This window comes from Humulus lupulus, chromosome 3 (genome assembly GCF_963169125.1).
Source record: "Humulus lupulus chromosome 3, drHumLupu1.1, whole genome shotgun sequence".
Lineage (NCBI taxonomy): Eukaryota > Viridiplantae > Streptophyta > Magnoliopsida > Rosales > Cannabaceae > Humulus > Humulus lupulus.
In genome coordinates, this window is record NC_084795.1 from 66,003,781 (window position 1) to 66,023,868 (window position 20,088).

At 45.9% G+C, this 20,088-nt stretch overlaps 1 protein-coding gene across 1 annotated transcript; it reads left to right on the forward strand.

The window, feature by feature from the left end:
• Positions 1-460: 460 nt before the first annotated feature.
• LOC133824277 (uncharacterized) lies at positions 461-1,690 on the forward strand. Its single transcript, XM_062257148.1, has one exon. The coding sequence runs from the start codon at positions 461-463 to the stop codon at positions 1,688-1,690; it is 1,230 nt and encodes a 409-aa protein (XP_062113132.1).
• The last annotated feature ends 18,398 nt before the right edge of the window (positions 1,691-20,088 follow it).

The window sequence follows — 20,088 nt, forward strand, 5'->3', positions numbered from 1 at the left end:
AAAAAGGATTATTATTTAAATAATTAACAATTTAAAAAATTTGATAAAATTAATTTCAGAATTAGTAATTTAAGTAAGAAAATATTATTGCATATTTTCTATAAAAAATAATATTTAATAAAAATAAATAATTAGACAATTAATTTAATAAATCATAAATAATAATTTAAATGATTTAATATTTAATTTTAACATAATAAAATTTTGTGCTAAAAAAAAGGTTAATATTATTTTTTAAAATCAATAAATATATTATAAGTTTAATTATTTGAATGTTTCTTTTAGAATTATCTAAATAATATTTAAAATAAAAGTTTAAAAAAAAATCATAAAATAACATAAAACACATTTTGTTCAACTTGTACATTAATCATAAAATTTGTACCTCACAAACCAATTTGATTAAAATTAATTTATTTTAAATTTTTGGTAGATGACAATCGATAAGACTTGGGTGACCATGAGAAATCGTAAGGATCCTGCTTACTGGGAAGGTCTCCAAGTCTTTATGGCACTCGCGTTTAAACACAAAGATTGTGACGAAAGAATTTTCTATCCTTGTGTTAGATGCAAGAATACCAGACTGCATCCTTTAGATACTGTGGAGGCACATATTTTTACCAAGGGTTTTGAAAGCAGTTATGAGAGGTGGACTTACCATGGGGAGCCAGATGAACCAATCGAGGCTAACAATGTCGATGCCGATGAGATGGTTGATGTCATTGAAGATTTCTTTCCTCCTATAAATGACGATGGAAGAGCAACCGACTATGGAATTCAGAGGGGTCAATATTATGATGAGATGTTTGAGGAGATCGAGGCAGAGTTGTACCCCGATTGCGATTGGATATCCTCCCTCAACTTTGTAGCAAAGTTGATGCACTTAAAAAAATTGGGAAAAATACCAAATTATATCTTTGATGAATTGTTGAAATTGTTGAAGTTTGCATTTCCGAAGGAAAACAAAATCCCTCCAACATTCTATGAGGCGAAGAAGAAACTAAGTAAATTAGGCCTAGGGTATGAATCAATTCATGTGTGCAAGAACAATTGTTGTTTATTTTACAATGAGCATGCATTGAAAGATTTTTGCCCGGTATGTGGGACTAGTAGATGGATTAATGAGAACACAAGTGGAAAAAAGATAGCGCATAAGGTGATGCGTTACTTTCCATTAACTCCAAGATTGAAAAGATTATACAGTTCAAGAATTATAGCCAAAGAGATGGTATGGCATCGTACTGGGCGTGTGAAAGAAAATGGTGTTATGCGTCATCCTGTTGATTCCACCGCGTGGAAAAACTTTGATAGCAGACATCCGGACTTTGCAAGAGATCCACGGAATGTGCGCTTAGGCTTGGCTGCCGATGGATTTAATCCTTTTGGCAACATGAGCTTATCATATAGTATGTGGCCTGTAGTTTTGGCGAATTATAATTTGCCACCATGGATGTTTATGAAGGATAACAATTTCTTGTTGACTCTCCTTATTCCTGGACCTAAATCACCTGGTAAAAACATGGACGTATTCTTGAGGCCTTTGGTGGACGAGCTGAAGGAATTGTGGACTAACGGGATTGAGACAAGAGATGCGACAAGCAATTCAATGTTCAAGATGCGTGCAGCTCTTCTTTGGACAATTAATGATTTTCCCACTTGCAGTAGCTTGTCTGGATGGAGTGGCCAATGATGCCTACACCACATGGGCAGCAAACATCGCCGATGATGCCAAGTTCGCAGGTGCTGCCCTACTACCCACAGATGCCAAATGTTCCTCAACAACAAATTCCGAGAAATGCTAGTGATGATGACGATGACGATGACGATGCTACTACAAATTTCTTTTAGTATTTTTAAATACGTTTTATGTACTATTGATTATGTATTTATTTATGTTTTATGAACACTTTACTATTTTATATTTCTATGTATGACTTTTTAAAATTTAATATGAACATTTTTAGTTTGTTATATGTTTTATTTTTAATTAAATTATTTTTTATATTAATTAGTTATAAAAAAATGAAATAATTAATTATTTTTATATTAATTAATAATTTTTAAAAAAATAAAAATAAATAACACTAACGGCATAGTCGTCATTGACTAAGTCGTCATTGATAGTTAAAAGCATTAAAAAAAAAAAAGGTTAAATTATCACCAACGACATTATCGTCAGTGATACTTTTTTTTTACCAACGACTTGTAAAGTCGTCATTGATACTGACTTTCACCGATGAGGTATCACCAACGACCTATCACTAACGACATGTCGCCATTGATAGCCACTACTGACGAAAGAAGCACCCTTCACTGACGAAATTTGTCCTCATTGAAGCCTTTTTTTTCTTGTAGTGGGTGATTTCTTAGATGAGCTTCTTGGACTGGTTGATTTTACAGTAGTACTTAATCTCAGATCCAAATAAAAACGTGAAATTGAAAAAATAAAGAAGCTGCCATCAAAGTTCAAAGCAAGTTTAGCCTATCTACATTTGAAATTGCAGTCATTTTTCGATGACTAGATAGACTGTTGATGTTAGCAAGCGTAGTGATGCTTTCAAAAAACTAGCAAACGATGTAAATATTTTGTGTAATATGTTAGTATGATCTCTTGGTTTTTCCCATTGCACAATGATTTATTATTATTATTTTTCTTTTCCTAACAGTATTTGTTTACAATTTACAAGTAAATCTCGCCATTGATTTATTTTTTTCAAAATAGTGTAAGAGAGAAACCCTCAAAGAAATGTTCGTTATTCTCGTGTGAGCTTAATACACAAAGGTCTTGTTTGGTTAAGTTTATTTTAAGCTGCTTTTAGCTTCTAGGATAAATAAAACACTTTAGAGAGTGAATTGGTAAAAAATAAAAAAGTATATTTTTGGAAAATGTAGGATTCCTAGCTTTTATTTAAAAGACCTTTTCGAGAAATTGTTTTTTAAAATTAGAATGATTTTATTATTCATAATTTACTCATAAAAGATTTTTTAATTAATATTAAAACACTTTAAATTCCTAATATGACGTTTCGGTAAGGCTTCGGAACTTCAGACTTCAAATACAGACATATATATGTTGTTGGACACGATTTTGAATAAGGAATGCAATGGTGATAATCATTTGCTCATTTGATGTACATAGGAAAATGTGATATTTAAATTGGAGTAAAACACTCTAGGATCATTGTTAAGCTTAGGAGAGTCGCTTTGGACTCGAATTGACAACTTTAAGGAGTTGGGGACTCAACTTGGTTATTGGACTTGTTTTATATGTATCGAATAGCATTAGACATATTCTAATTTTATGATTTATAAAATATTTCAAAAATTGAAAACTTAATCTGCATGTGTTTTCTGGACTGTTATGAGGACACTAAGTGTCAATTATATTTTATATGCATATTGATGCAAGTTATGATTTTTTGGTTTTATTCAAATGCAGTCGTTATGTTGCCCAATTTTTCTAAAATATAAGGGAATATGTTTCTTGTTATTCATGTTTACCTGCCTTTGGTTATACTAATAAGTGCCATTGTGATCATGATCTGTGCATATTGTTGTTTCACGACCTACTCTCTGTGTCGGCATAGGTAGATCATGTGTCCACTCACCTGTAGGTGTAAAGAACTAGCATCTGTACATAGGAAGTGCTCTGAGGCTCCCTCTTGTGGTGGTTATCAAGTTCGGTTACTCGGTTTATGTTATCCAGATTTCCGGATAGCGTTTAGATTGATGGCCTCGGGGAAACAGAATTATCGATGTCTTTCACGATAGGTGACCAGAGCTCGCGGATATACAGAAAGGCTTCACCTCTCCCGCTTGGTGTCCGGATTACTCTTCCAAGCAAACACCATACGGAAACTCGTCAACTCTCCCGGAGCTCCCGAAAGAGTATCCATCGGGGAAGCTCCTTCCAGGAGAAGCTCTTCGAGTGGTCTCCGCGGAAGCAGTTCCGTGCCTCGCACGGAACAAAGCCAAACGGTCGAGTCCTGGAGGAGGCATATTTGGAATGATATCCGCCTGACACAGGATCCCGCCTGACACGCCCGTCAGGTCAAAGCCGCACACATCCCAGCACGCCTAAGGGTACCTTTTCGCCTACTGTTCCGCTGACAACTTGGAAAAGACGGCTGACTTTGTGTGTTCCCCATACTTTCACGTAAATATACCCACATAGAGTCTTGTAGCCATGCTACTACAGTAATTGTATCCCTATTTATGGCTGGTGTAATTAAAACTCATGTACGTAGAGAAAAACCCTAATCCAAAACCCTAGCTATAAAGACCCCCTCATTTTACAAGAGGAGGGACGAACAAATGATATAGCAAAAACTCTACTAAAATCTCTCTAGCTTCATCTTCTTCAAGAGAACCCGAGAGAAACATTGTGAGCGTGTGAAGTTCTTATGCACCAGCCATCTTACTGTAATCTTTTCCAAGTATAATAACATCGACTCGTGGACTAGGGCTTGTTAACGCCTGAACCACGTAAAAACACTGTTTGTTTAGTTACATTTCAGTATTTCTACAGTTCTTATCTTTTTATTATTCTGTTAGTTATTCGTTTCCGAAAAACTCGGTAAACATTTTGGTGCTTTCATTGAGAGCTGTAGGAAGTTGTTAGTCAGCTCTTTTTCTGTGTACGTTTTTTGTATTCACTTCGTGCTAAAGAGATGGTGACTACGAGAAAATCCGCTGTTGACAAAAATGCTACGGTCAACCCCGATACCGTGATGGAAGATGTGGTGCAAAGCGAACCCTTAGACTACCAAGGTGAAGACCCGACATCCCGCCAGGATCAGGTCAGTACCGAAGATACAACATACTTAGAAGACGAAGAAGAGTATGTCCAAGACGGTTATTACAAGGACGGCTGCTACTATGAGAAGGACCCAGAACTGGTCCAAGTAGCCGAAGAACTGGTGGCCACTAAGGCCAAGCTTGCCGAGCAGGAGCGCGTCTCCGAAAGAATGCAACGCATGATGGAACGCCTCCAAAGTAGGTTCGGAGATCTAGGCGACTCGGACGAGGATACCTCTGTTCGAGGTGGTGCTGATGCCCCCATGCCGGATCCAGCCGCTGCTGGAACATCCAAAGCCGCCCCTAACAAGGGCAAAGAAAAAGTGGGAGAGCCTGTGCGCGCTGACGCCCCTGCACCTCCTAAAGGCGTGAATCACCAGGCCGACTGCCCCCCCCGCGCGCAGAAGGTCTCTGGCGCTCCTAAGCCCAGACGCCCTTCAGCCCCAAGGGGGCACTCTGTGCCTAAAGGGCCCGGTGCTAAGGCACCCAGGCCTAGGGGAAGGAACAACCGCCCCAGTGATTCCGTCAATCAGGACGGTCGGGCTGCGAACTCGCACTCCGAAGATAGCTGGTCCACGGTGGACCTAAGAAGAAGGTTGGAGGCCAAGTATGAGAAGGCCAAAGGGGAAAAAGCCCGGCCTCGCGGAGATGACCTCCGAAATCATATTAATGACAAGCTCCGGGGACGTGACCTCCCGGAAAGTGATACGAAGAGGCTCGAGGAACAGATTGCTGCCTTGACCAAGCTGGTCCGGAAGCAAAGTGGGGCCCTGTCAGATTCTGAGGAGGAAGACCCGGAACCATGTATTAGGAGGATCGCGGAAGCGTCCCTCCCAGATAACTTCAAAATGCCTCACATAGAATTATATGATGGGAGGACAGACCCGCGCACCCACCTAGCTAAATACAATAAAATGATGCAAGTGGCGCGCGTCAGTGAGGACGCCAAATGCATGTGCTTCTCACTCACCCTTACCAAGTCTGCGGAGGACTGGTGGAAAAGATTAGCTCCCGGATCAATCCACAGTTGGAAGGAGCTACAGTCCGCGTTTAGGAGGCAGTTTATTGCTGCCCGCGACCACGACATGGAGGTTGGTTCCTTAACCAACATCAAACAACAACCCACTGAGAACCTCAAAGCTTTCATTCAGAGAATGATGGAAGCTGCTGCAAAAACCAAGGTCAGCGATGACATGAAGCTGATCGCCCTTCAATCGGGCCTTACTGTCGGCTCCCTGCTATGGGGGGAAATGCAAAGGAGACGGGCAGAAACCCTGTCCGAATTCATGTCAAAAGCTCAGGGAATCATCAACCTTGAGGATGCCTACCAGCAAGCCTTTGGAGTTCCCCCGGCTCCAACCCCTTCCGTGACTGCGCCGAGCTTTGCTTCGCAAGCTCCCGCACCAGTCCTCACGCTTCCAGGAGCCCGATTCACTCCGAGTGTGTATGGGCCTTCCGCGTCTGTTCAGACGCCGGGTCAAACACATTTCTCTGGGTATGGAGCGGTACAAACCGGATGTAGTATCGCTCCTAGCATGCCGCAGCCGCAAGCGGAAGCCCCGGAACGAAGTTTGAGCCAATCGCGGAGCAAACGAAGCGGAAAAAACTCCAACCGGGGAGACCATTCAAAGAAACCCCGAAAGGATTATGAGCCCAAGTTCACGGAATATACCAGTTTAATAGACTCGCGAGAGAATGTCTATCGGGCGACCTGTAATATGGTCAACTACAGGAAGCCCCCGAAAGTGTCTCACGGAGGAAGGCGTCCGCGAGACTCCAATAAGAGGTGTGAGTTCCACGGAGACGTGGGGCACACCACGAATGAGTGCCTTCAGCTGAAGGATGAGATCGAGTCCCTGGCAAGAGCGGGACACCTCGGTCAGTGGGTGAGAATACCCATAATCTATCCCGGACAGGGGGTGGTTCACGGAGCTGCTTATTCCCCGGGACAGAGGGGGGCCGCTAGCGCACCTGGAGCCGGTCACCCCCAAGCTCCCGGGTCTCAGTTCCCAGCACTTCCTGCTCCACCCGCTCCGGCGCCCATTGCCTTGTTGGCTCCAGGACCAGGCAACCCATATCCACCCGGCCTTGCTCCGCCACCCGTTGACGGACACGTCGCCACCATTTCCGGAGGACCACACCTTGCCGGAAGTACCCGCAACTCCCAGAAGAGGTACTTGAAGGAGTTAGAGCACGCCGAGGAGATGTGCGCTTTGGTCCAATCACCTGCTCAACGTCCCCGAAGGATGGATCTTCCCATCACCTTCACGGAGGACGATGCTCGACATGTGCACTTCCCCCACAACGATCCCCTCGTAGTGGAAGCCCAAATTGCCAATAAGAAGGTCTCACGGATCTTGATCGATAACGGAAGCTCCGTGAACATCCTCTTCAAAGCGGCCTTCCACGCGATCGGATTGACCGAGACGGACCTGGCCCCATGCCCCATCCAGCTTCAAGGTTTCAATGGGGACGCACTCATGCCATTAGGCAAAATTCAACTTCCGGTCACCCTCAGAGGAGAAAGCGACGCTTGTGCCTTCAAGCATAGCACATTCGTGGTGGTCGACTGCCCCACGGCGTATAATGCCATCTTAGGCCGACCGGTCCTGATCGATTGTGGGGCCATAACCTCGATACGTCACTTATGCTTGAAGTTTCCCTGCGACGATGGGCGTATTGGCACCCTCCGAGGAGACCAGAGAAGTGCACGGAGCTGTTATAACGTCTCCGTCCGAGCCGTCTACACGGTCCGAGAGACGTTTGCTGCCATTCCTTTGGCGGAAGTATTGCCAGAAACTAGGGATGCTCAGGAGGCATACTTTGACGAACTCGACCCAAGAGTGGGAATCGAGAAAGCAATAGAGCCGATGGAGGAAGTCGAAGAGGTGATCCTCAATCCGGGAGAACCCACCAAGGTCATTCAGGTGGGGAAAAACCTGCCGTCGGCCGTTCGAGATAAGATCGTGGCCACTGTGAAGGATAATCAGGATATCCTGGCATGGTGCCACGCTGATATGACAGGGATTAATCCCAATGTTGCGTGCCACGCACTCAACATAGACCCAGCTGCAACTCCAATTCGCCAAAAGAGGAGGCCGCTGGACCCAGTGAGAGCCGAAGCCGTCAAAGCTGAAGTGGACAAATTGATGTCCATAGGCTTTCTCCAGGAGTCGCACTATCCCGTGTGGTTGGCCAACCCAGTTCTGGTCCCGAAACCCGATGGGTCCTGGAGAATGTGCATTGACTTCACGGACCTAAACAGGGCCTGCCCGAAAGATTGTTTCCCTCTCCCGCGAATCGATCAGATGGTGGACGCTACTTCCGGGTACGAACTCTTATCCTTCATGGATGCGTACTCCGGATACAACCAGATCAAGATGCATGTCGCGGACCAGGAACACACCAGCTTCCTCACGGATAAGGGTGTCTACTGTTACGTGGTCATGCCTTTCGGTTTGAAGAATGCTGGGGCGACTTACCAGCGTCTGGTAAACAGAATGTTCAAGGACCAACTGGGGAGGAACATGGAGGTGTACGTGGACGACATGTTGGTAAAGTCCAAGACCTCCGGGGACCACAGTAACGACCTTGAGGAAGCTTTCGCCGTGATCCGAAAGTACGGGATGAAGCTAAATCCAAAGAAATGTACTTTCGGGGTCTCGTCTGGAAAGTTCCTCGGTTTTATTGTCAGCTCCCGCGGCGTGGAAGCCAACCCTGAAAAAATAAAGGCGTTCATAGATATGCCTTCCCCCCGGAAGCATAAGGATGTCCAGAGCGTTACCGGAAGGATAGCTGCTCTCAGTCGCTTCGTATCCAAGGCCACCGACAAGTGTATCCCCTTCTTCAATGTTCTGCGAGGGAACAAGAAGTTCGAGTGGACCCCCGAATGCGAAGCGGCCTTCCAACACCTCAAAGAACATTTAACCCGAGCCCCCATTTTGTCCAAACCGGTCGAAGGAGAGGCGTTGTTCTTGTACCTAGCTGTGACTGAGCACGCAGTAAGTGCCGCTCTCGTCCGGGAAGATGGCCGTATCCAGCTCCCTGTTTATTACGTAAGCAAGAGGTTATTGGACGCTGAGTCCAGATATTCGATGATCGAGAAACTCTCCCTCTGCTTACTGATCGCTTCACGGAAGCTGAGGCCATATTTCCAGGCGCACACCATCAAAGTACTCACCAACCACCCTCTCCGACAAGTCCTGCAGAAGCCCGAGTCTTCTGGCAGATTGCTTAAGTGGGCCATGGAACTAAGCCAGTTCGACGTCCACTACCAACCGCGTGTTTCCATAAAAGGTCAAGCTATCGCGGACTTTATTGTGGAGTGCTCGGGAATGAATGACCTCCCAGAAGATCCTGTCCCGGAACTTCCCACCTGGAAGGTCTACGTAGACGGAGCCTCAAATGAAAAAGGAGCTGGAGCGGGGGTTATCCTAATATCTCCCCAAGGGCATCAGCTCCAGAGCGCCCTCCGTTTCGCATTCCCAGCATCCAACAACGAGGCAGAACACGAAGCCATGTTAGCTGGGTTACGACTGGCCAGAGAAGTCGGAGCCCAAAAAATCGAAGTGTACAGCGACTCCCTGCTTGTGGTAAACCAAATATCCGGGGAATACCAGACGAAAGGCGAAAGGATGGCTGCCTACGTGTCTCTCTCCCGCGGCCTACTGCAGCATTTCAAAGGCTACAAAATCCGCCAGGTCCCCCGGGACCAGAACTCACTTGCGGACACGCTGGCCAAGCTTGCAACGGACCCGGAGATTGAACAGTATGGCTTAGTCCCCATCGGGCACTTAGAAGCCCCCAGTACTGAGACGCGAAGGATAAACGCCATCATCGACCATTCCCACTCCTGGATAGGACCCATCCTCAGATTTCTCACCACCGGAGAACTCCCCACCGATAAAGCGGACGCAAGGAAGCTCCAGTATCAAGCTCCCCGATACGTGGTTATGGATGGAAAGCTTTACCGCAGGGGGTTGTCCATACCCTTCCTTAGGTGTGTTGCCGGAACCGAAGTCAGCACCATCATCCATGAGATTCACGGAGGCTTCTGTGGCGATCATACCTCCGGGCTGAGCCTCTCCAAAAAAATCCTTCGACAAGGATACTTCTGGCCCACCATGAAGAAGGATTGTGTGGATTATGTCAGGAAGTGTGAGCAGTGCCAGAGGTACGCCAAGGTTCCGCGAGCGCCGCCTACAGAAATTACCCTAATGACCAGCCCCTGGCCGTTCGCCGTTTGGGGCATTGACCTAGTAGGTTCCCTCCCCACTGGAAAGGGTGGAGTGAAGTACGCCATAGTCGCGGTAGACTACTTCACCAAATGGGCTGAAGCTGAACCTATGAACACGGTCACATCTAAAAAAGCACTGGATTTTGTCATCAGGAATATAGTGTGTCGTTTTGGGCTTCCACGGAAAATTGTGTCCGACAACGGAAAGCAGTTTGACAGTGAACACTTCACGAACTTCTGTGCTTCGCATGGAATTATCAAAAGCTTTTCCGCAGTCGCCAGACCACAGGCTAATGGACAAGTGGAAGCTGTAAACAAAATATTAAAGACCACGTTGAAGAAAAAACTCCAAGCCTGCAAGGCTCACTGGCCGGAAGAACTTCCGCGAGTACTTTGGGCTTATCGCACAACAGAGAGAACTTCGACGGGGCACACGCCTTATTCCATGACCTTCGGTTGCGAGGCCGTCATCCCAGTAGAAGCTATGATCCCCTCTCACAGGCAAGACACCTACGATCCTACCCGGAACCATGCCCTCCTCCAGGAGTCCTTGGACATGATCGAGGAGCTCCGGGAGCAGTCGCAGGTCCAACTAAAAATGTACCAAGGCAAGATAGCCCGACACTTTAACATGAGAGTCCAGAGCCGTACATTCGAAGTTGGAGATCTTGTCCTACGGAGAGTATTTCCTGCTACGCAGGACCCGGGAGTAGGAGTCCTCGGACCCAACTGGGAAGGCCCCTACGAAGTCCAACAAAAAGTGGGCCATGGGACGTATCACTTAAAGAGACTCGACGGATCTAAAGTCCCGCGCGCCTGGAACGCGGAGCACCTCCGCCGTTACTACCAGTAGGCCCCGGACCATCCAGTCGGAAGTCCTTGGTGAAAATAACAAAAGTGAAAAATGTGGAAATAATCCTCCCTGCTGTAAAACTCACGCCTAGCAGGCTAATTCAATGAAACACGGAGAGATTCACTCCGCTTTTACTGCACTTTTTATCCCTGTGTTCAAAGCTGCGTTTTAACAAGTGACCACGCGGTCCGGAGACGTCCGGACCCCACGCTCACTTGGGGGGTATACATGGCTAAGGCATAACCATACGCCCCTTGAACAAAACGTACACAGAACACCACTTATGTGCTAGCATTGTGTTTGAAAATTTTAAATTGTTTGAAATGTTTAAATTGTTGAGCTTAGGTTTATTTGTTGCCATGAACATGCTTGCATTACGTGTCATATGTGCTTATGTGAAAATTGCCATGGAAATGCCTGCCATTATGTATCATAAGTATTATCTCCTGTGTAGCCCAGCGATGGACGGGACTGGGGGTCGAGGCACGTTCATAGAGCTACGCCAAAACACCCCCAACTCCCTGACAAGTCCTTTGCAGAATTCTCCGCGATCGCTGTAGAGCTTTGCTTCGCAAGCTCCAGCTCCGGGTCCCGCAAGGCGAAAGATGGCAAGATCCGCGAGCGCTGTAGAGCTTTGCTTCGCAAGCTCCAGCTCCGGATCCCGCAAGGCGAAAGATGGCAAGATCCGCGAGCGCTGTAGAGCGTTGCTTCGCAAGCTCCAGCTCCGGGTCCAGCGAGGCGAAAGATGGCAAGATCCGCGACGGTTGTAAGCCTTGCTTCGCAGGCTCCAACTCCGGATCTCACAAAATAATGCATGGCAAGCTCCATGGCCATTGCAAGTTTCAGCTCCAGAAGCAGACATACTTGATCCCCCCACTCACAGCCGGCTTTGCTTCGCAAAGCCCCTGCTCCGGGATCACACCTGGTGGGCGTGGCGATTCCCCCAACAGCAATAAGCCTTGCCTCGCAGGGCTCCATGCCAGGTCCCTGAAGTCAGCCACAATGAGGTTCGCAACAACAGTTAGTTTTGCTTCGCAAAGATCTAACCTTAAGTCTAGCGACGCTCACCAAAAGAACTCCCGTTCCAAACAATGGAACGACTCACCTTAGCAATCCCAGCGAACAGTATAACTACAAGTCCCTGGATTGGCTATTTGCCTCAGGAAAGATAAAGTACGGTGAAAGGAGCCTGGCCGTTGGAACCAGGAAACCTTCGTAACCTAGAAACTACATGGGAAAAAGACATCATCCGTTAAAGCTTCAAGTGGGAAGTGCATAGGTTTTGGCCGTTGGAACCAAAACCCCATACGCCCCTACAACAGTTTCTACCGTATAAATGTCTACCCTAAGCGCAAGGATAAATAAAGAACTCGGCAGAAAAGAAAGGAGAATGCTATGATTATGGTAAAAATGTCCGCAATGAAAAACTCAAAATGAAAGATAATTAAAGATAAAACCCCTTCAAGCATTGGGGGTAACTACAGCGTCCACGACCGCAGCTTCGGGGGCATCTGTTTCAGCTGAGGCTGGCGGAGTCGGTTCATTGGAAGGAGGAATTTGGTCATGAGAAGGTTCAGAAGTCCCCGCCTCTCCGGGATCTCCCGCCTCAGGAGCTTCAGCACGATCGTCAATGTTATAAGTTTGGACATACGCCTCTGGGCCCTGATCCCACACGAGTAGCTTCTCCCTCATGGCTTCGGCATCATCTCCCAGATAGCCTAACACCTCCGGGTTCACTTTCCAGAGTTGATGCATGAGGACCACATGCGATATATTAATAGTCCTGTTCAGTATCACCTCAGCATCCTCCTTCTCCTTCAACCGCTCCGCCTCGGAGATTGCCAGCTGTGCTTCCGCGGCAGTTAGTTGGGCCCTCAATTTTTCCATTTCGGCCTTGGAGGCATCCCGCTCCCCCTTAAGAGAATCAATCGCCTTGCGCTGCTCCCTATTTTGGTTCAGCACGGATTGCTTCTCGGTCACATGCCCCCTGGCAGTGAATTGCAAAGCCCCGATCTCTTTATCCTTCTCGGCGAGCCCCAACTGAAGCATAGACACGAGATCCCTGCTCCTCTTATGGAGTTGCTCCTCGTCGTGCAGCTTACTCTGAAGAGTGGAATATTCCTCTTGCCGCTTAAGGAGGAGATCGTTCTTTGATTGCAAGCGGGCTTCCAGGGTATCTTTCTCCACCTTGGCTTGGGACAGCTCTTCCCGGAGCTTGGAGTTTTCGGTCTTAATCCCATCCGACCGCTGTCTAAACTCATTCTCTGCCTTGGCCCGGTACTCTTGATATTTGGCAAGATATTTCTTCTCCGCCTCTTCTTCAGCCGTGCGCCGGGCCTGATCAATCTTCTCCGAAGCCCCCAAGGCCTGTTGGGTCAGCTTCTGTTTCTCCGCCTCCAAGGCCTGGCGAGCCAGCTGGCTCTCCTCCAGCTGAACCAGAGCTGCACCAACCTCCCGGAACGAGCGTTCCGCGATCATAGAGGCCTGCAAGGAAAGACAACCGAATGAGCTAAAGCCGGACCAAAAGAGAGGTGATCCCAAAAAATAACAACTGACGGCTTACCCCGGACAGTTGCTGCTTCACAGCGTGTGTCAGCAACAGCGGATCCTTGCTGCTACTGATGGCCCATTTCTCAGAATTGAGCTCGCATAAGCTCAGGGCCATGTCCTCCATCATCTCAGCTCCGAACGGCGCCAATGCACGTCCAAGCCTAGGCACCAGCCTCTTCTCCAAGGCTGGACCATCCAGAACCGCTCCGGCCGGGTGAGGAGATCTCACCCCCTCGGCCAGCTCAGCCCTCTTCACGGCAGACAAGTTATCTGCCCTTCCCTGAGTAACGGCCTTCTCCGCCTCTAGCCGCCTCTTCAAAAAACTATCGGCCCGTCTTACACCCTCCAGGAGGGCAGCGGGAAAACTGGTCGGCTTCCGCGGAAAGTGGAACTTCAGGCCAGGCAGGGGAAGATTGGTTGTCTGAGAAGACGGAGACCCCGGAAGGGTGGACCCCCTTTGGACTGGAGGAGGAGGCAGCCGGGGTATTAAGGCCCCGGTCTGTTGCTTTTGCTGCTGCGGTAGCAGAAGTAATTGCCCTTGTTGCTGCTGCTGGTTTGGATGTTGCTGTTGCTGCTGCTGCGGCGTTGGTGATTGTCTCTCTTGTTCCTGTTGCTGCTGTTGTTGTAGTTGTGATTGCTGTCGTTGCTGTTGTTGTTGCCTTCGACCGGGAGAAGAGTGTCTAAGGCGTTTGTTCTTAGCACCCTCAGCATCTCCTCCGGGACGCTTGCTCACCCCAGTTGTCCTCACGGGGAACACAAGCCCTTCCCCGTCGCTACTGCTACTCGAGACCATCATAGTCTCGGAAGGCCCTTCAGCAGGGGACTTCTCTACCCTCGGAGACGCTTGCGCCTCGCCACTTGTCTTCTTGGGGGAGGCAGCCTTACCTCCCCTACCAGCCTTGGGCTTCCGTCCTTTCCCCGTGGGCGGGTCCTGGCTGGTGGCAGCCTTCTTAATAAGCAAAGTAACCCTCCCCAACATCTTGGCTTCGGGATACTCTGCAAGAAACGTACAAAGCAAGGTTAACGAACCAACAAGAAATGAGAAAGAAGATAAGCGGAAGACAAGACAATCAGCAACATAAAAGTACAAGCAAGCCCGCCAGCAGGGAACAAGAAACAAGAAAAAGAAAAGTTTGAAAGGGACGACCATGCACGAGAAACGTGGATGGCCTTCCCCGAGCAAAACAAAACATCGCTTCCTGCTCCAGGAAGCTCCCGTACTCCTTGAAGTCCGGGAAGAACATGCTGAGAGAAGAAGGGTCAACCATGATGACACCTTCTGGCAGACTACCATCACTCAGACACCAGAGGAGCTCATCTACCCTATCACAGTACCTGTCGAAAGGTATCCTACGCGGATCTAGCCTAAGGAAACGAGGATCAAACCCCATCTGAGAGGTTTGGGAAACTTCAGACAGGCTGGGGGTGTGGATCAATCGAAAACTAGTCTTACCTCTCCCGGAGGAACTAGCCCCCGGAGCCCCTTCGTTAGGGTAAGCCGCGGCGTGGCGAGCCTCGATCTCCTCTCCCTCCGGCTGGGGGTCGGGGAACCTCTCCGCCCAACTAGGAGATAGAGTATTTTCGTCCCGAGCGGCTTGGGTGATCACCTTAGACAGCTCCAGGGCAATCTGCTCCCGGATGTCAGCCGACACCTGAGTCTGCCCCCTACCACTTACTGGCTCGATATTTTGGAAGGAGGCGAGTAACCCATACTCCCTCAACGATTCGGAGGTCACAAGTCCCTCCACTCTCAACTCTTCCTCGGAAAGCCCTTCGTAGAACTTGGACCTCCTTATCATCTCCGCGCAGCGAGGTGTCCGCGGAACGACTTCTGCAAAAATCAAATACAAGCGTTAGAGATCCTCCCAAAAGGCAAATCAAACACAAAGAAACAAAGTTGAAAAGGAAAAGAGGAAACACTTACCAGGGATTTTGAAATCCAAAGATAGAGCTGGCACCCTCTTCAGCGGGAAGCCAGTCGTCAGGAACCAGTATTCCCGGAGGTCTGGAACCCTCGCGGTATGACAAGTGGGGCACATCACATCCGGGTGCCTCTCTAGCCTGTAAAACCCCACCTTGTCTGAGTGACCCCTCATAGGCTGAGACTTCAACCCATAAAAGTACAGCACCTCCTCCGGGGTAGGAGCTTCCAGTCTCCGGGACTTGCAAAAGATGAACCACCCCGCTAAGAGCTTGTAACTGGGAGGAATTAACTGGAAGGGGGCAATCCCCGCCTTCACACAGAAATTGGCGAAGTAACTCCTTAGGGGCAAGTGCGCTCCGCACACTATGTGTGCCCAACTCCAGGCACCAAAGCCCTCGTGGCTCTGGCTAGCTGACTCGCCCAGCACCGACAGACGGTGCCACATCAGACCTGGGATGTTCTTCAGGCCTGCCTCAGAGGAATACAGCTCTAGCATGCCATAATTCCTGAAAAGGTTCGGTTTTTGGTCCATCTCCCAGATGGAATTATTGGAGGTTGGTGGGCTAGCCGCGACCGCTTTCGCTTTTCCTTTCCCCTTTCCACCAGCGACAGGAGAGCCCTTCTCTTGGGCAGAATCAGCCTCCCCCGCAGCAAGGAGTTGTTCCTTCGAGATGTTCGTCACTGGACAAAAGAAAAGAAAGAAGAAAACACTCTAAGCAGTCAGCACCCTTGTCATACCCTAGTGGTATCAAAGGCGTCGGGGAGACCCTCCTCGAAAACTGCTTGGAGAGGCTCCCACCGAGCTTACCGAGGGATTGGCACCATGCCACCCGAAGGACAGCAAGGAACCAGACTCAGACCCCGAGCCTAAGCCCACCAAAAGAAGTGTTTTTCCAGAGAAAGACACCCTAAAGGCGTTCATGCTTATGCCCTAAAACAGCAAAACACGGGACGACTTTCCAAACGCAAATCGCCAAAACATGCAGAAAAGGCTACTTATCGACTCACAATCAATCACATGCCTACCAAAGCCCTATTCACAAATGCACATAAGCAATAATGGCAGAAACCTCTACTCTAATAACTACCAACAACCTAAAGTTTGGGAGGAAAGAGCAAAGTAGAAATACTTACTGATGTTCGGGTAGTTGGAGGTTGAGGGAGTAACTGGATCACTGCACAGCACGATCGCGAGAAGTAAAAGCTGCAAAGACGAACGGCGATTCAAACCGGGAACTTCGGGAATAAACCCACTGCCAAATCAAAAAGAAAAGTTTCCAGATACTTACCAAAAGAAATGGCAAGTTCGGGGGAACGTAAGCTGGGAAGCCTGAGAGTTCGAAGGTTTGGAAATCTGAAAATCCTAAAGATGGAGAATCTAAAAGCGTAAAGAGGAAGAAAGGTCCTTTCCCTCGTTTTTATAGCAGGGAAGAGGCCGTTTCGAATTCCTCAAGTGGACGGTCCCGATCTTCCCATTCCGTGTGCATCAGATCCAACGGCTGGAGAGGAAGCGACGATCCTATTTATGACTCCTCGGATGGGAATAAAGTATTTATTTCCCATCATTACACCACCTCGGGCCCGGAGTACCATTAAAAACCGTCAAATCATTAGTTAGATGACTGACGCACGCATACTCAACCAGTCGCCTCACGCACACGTCTTGGTCGCAGAACCATTCCCAGAATGACACGTGGTCCTTGCCGCACTTGAGTACTTGATCTCAAACAGAAGAAATTCTCTTTCTTTTCCATACTAACACTCAGGCGGGAAAAAGGAACCCTTCCGGGAACACAGAAGGTGCCCCCTCGCCTAATCTAAGAAACCGATTGTACAAGCTCCCGGATCCCTCAAAGCTCCGTGACCTTGGGGGGTAAATGTTATCCAGATTTCCGGATAGCGTTTAGATTGATGGCCTCGGGGAAACAGAATTATCGATGTCTTTCACGATAGGTGACCAGAGCTCGCGGATATACAGAAAGGCTTCACCTCTCCCGCTTGGTGTCCGGATTACTCTTCCAAGCAAACACCATACGGAAACTCGTCAACTCTCCCGGAGCTCCCGAAAGAGTATCCATCGGGGAAGCTCCTTCCAGGAGAAGCTCTTCGAGTGGTCTCCGCGGAAGCAGTTCCGTGCCTCGCACGGAACAAAGCCAAACGGTCGAGTCCTGGAGGAGGCATATTTGGAATGATATCCGCCTGACACAGGATCCCGCCTGACACGCCCGTCAGGTCAAAGCCGCACACATCCCAGCACGCCTAAGGGTACCTTTTCGCCTACTGTTCCGCTGACAACTTGGAAAAGACGGCTGACTTTGTGTGTTCCCCATACTTTCACGTAAATATACCCACATAGAGTCTTGTAGCCATGCTACTACAGTAATTGTATCCCTATTTATGGCTGGTGTAATTAAAACTCATGTACGTAGAGAAAAACCCTAATCCAAAACCCTAGCTATAAAGACCCCCTCATTTTACAAGAGGAGGGACGAACAAATGATATAGCAAAAACTCTACTAAAATCTCTCTAGCTTCATCTTCTTCAAGAGAACCCGAGAGAAACATTGTGAGCGTGTGAAGTTCTTATGCACCAGCCATCTTACTGTAATCTTTTCCAAGTATAATAACATCGACTCGTGGACTAGGGCTTGTTAACGCCTGAACCACGTAAAAACACTGTTTGTTTAGTTACATTTCAGTATTTCTACAGTTCTTATCTTTTTATTATTCTGTTAGTTATTCGTTTCCGAAAAACTCGGTAAACAGTTTAGGATGTCGGTTTTTCTATGGTGGGTATCGGGAACTAGTTAGGGAGCTAGTGGACGGTGTGATGTGCACGTGCAAATTGTCTCTTGTGATTATTTGTGGTCTCTCTATTTTTGGTTTACACATGATGATATATGTTTTGTTTTCAAAACTAACCATGCAAGTCAGTTTATGAAACATGGTCCTTTGATGTCTGTTGTTTTCCTATTGGGCTTTATGAGCTCACCCCCTATATTTCTCCCCTTCCAGGAAACCAGTGATGTGAGTGGGGATAATTTGATTTATTGGTGGAGCCAATGTAGTTTTAGCTTAGTTTTATTTCTAGTTATGGTCCTATCTTTCGAATATTGTTTATGTATTTATTTTGGAACCTTGCGGTCTATATCTCTTAATTAGCTATGTAATAGTTAGGAGTGAGGAATAATGAATGCTAAGTATTATTTTGGTGTTTTATGTCTTATTAAATTTAATTATTTGGTGACTACATAACTGTGGGGATATTATTTTTCTATGTACAGTAAAACTTCCATAAAGTGTTACTCTATATTGGAATAACTCTCATATAATTATAAAAAGTTTTATCCCCAACTTGAGACCAATTATAAATAGGAATAAACTCCACATTGTAATAAGTTATACTATTTATTGATCTCGTCTTTAGAAAATATGTCCCCATGTGGTAATAATTGTCTTAACATTAAATATATTTATATATATGTTATCTTATACATGATAAAAATTCATAATAAATTAATTATTAATTTAGATTTCTAAAATAACTTTGTATATTATCAATATTATATAGATATGTACATTGTAACTATACATTTATGCCATTTTCATTTATCAATGATTACACATTCAATTTGACATGTTTTATCAATTATTATTTAATTTAAATAAGTATATTTAAAATATTTTATAGACATAATTCTATTAAGTTATAATATCTTCATAGTATAATAAAATATGTTGGTCTCAATATTATTTCTACATAGAGGTTTTACTGTATAATAATAGATAATCATGTTTTTATTACTAATATTTTCATATATAATTATAGGAGTTATTCCATTAATTTTGAATTTATAATCATAGTACTATTTAGTATAAAATATAAATGATCATTTATTAGGATTATTTTTCAAGAGTCAAAATTAACCTTTCAATATCTAATATCCAATGGATATTACATATCTACCGTAGCCATAGCCATAGCCATAGCCTAAAGTTCGGGTAGTGACACTATCTCAAATATGAAATTTAAAAACCAAGAAATAACCCTTACAAACAATGTAATACATGCCAAAAATCCGACAACTAACAATCAATCAAAATTTTCAAAACACTCTCTCTCTCACTACACTATTTCTTCTCTTCTTCCCTCCCACTCAAAAACCCCCCTTTTGCATTTTATTGACTAAATCAAATCTAAGTATGGTATCTATTTAGCATTACAGAACCAAATTGTATTATATTTTAGAAATTGATTCCCCATGTAGAAACTCACGATCTGGAAATTTGGAGAGAGTGAAGAGATGTGAAGTGAAATGGATGAAATGAGCTCACCTCATAACAGAGATGGCTTGATGAATCATATATTGAATAGAGTAACAGATTACAGCCAAAACATGAAGAAAGAGCCAGCTAAGCAATGAGCTAAGAGCTGAGCCAAAGGAATTCTGTTACAACTGAAAAACAAAATTAACAGAAAGTTAACTACTATTAACTACTCTATCTCATTCCTAACCCATCCATATATATTGCTTCAAAATACTTTTATAAAAAATATTTGTAATCATACTTCAGTTAATTGTTTGTATATACTTCTATACATGTATATTTTTTCTAAGAAAAATACTATATCTGATTATTAAAAAAAATAAACGAATATTAAAATGTGTAAATTTATATTAATATCACTTGTGAATTATTGTTTCGAAAATTATTCTAATATTTCTT

Bases quoted from the DNA above. Each gene is read 5' to 3' on its own strand.
- LOC133824277 (XM_062257148.1), top strand. From the start codon at position 461: ATGAGAAATCGTAAGGATCCTGCTTACTGGGAAGGTCTCCAAGTCTTT.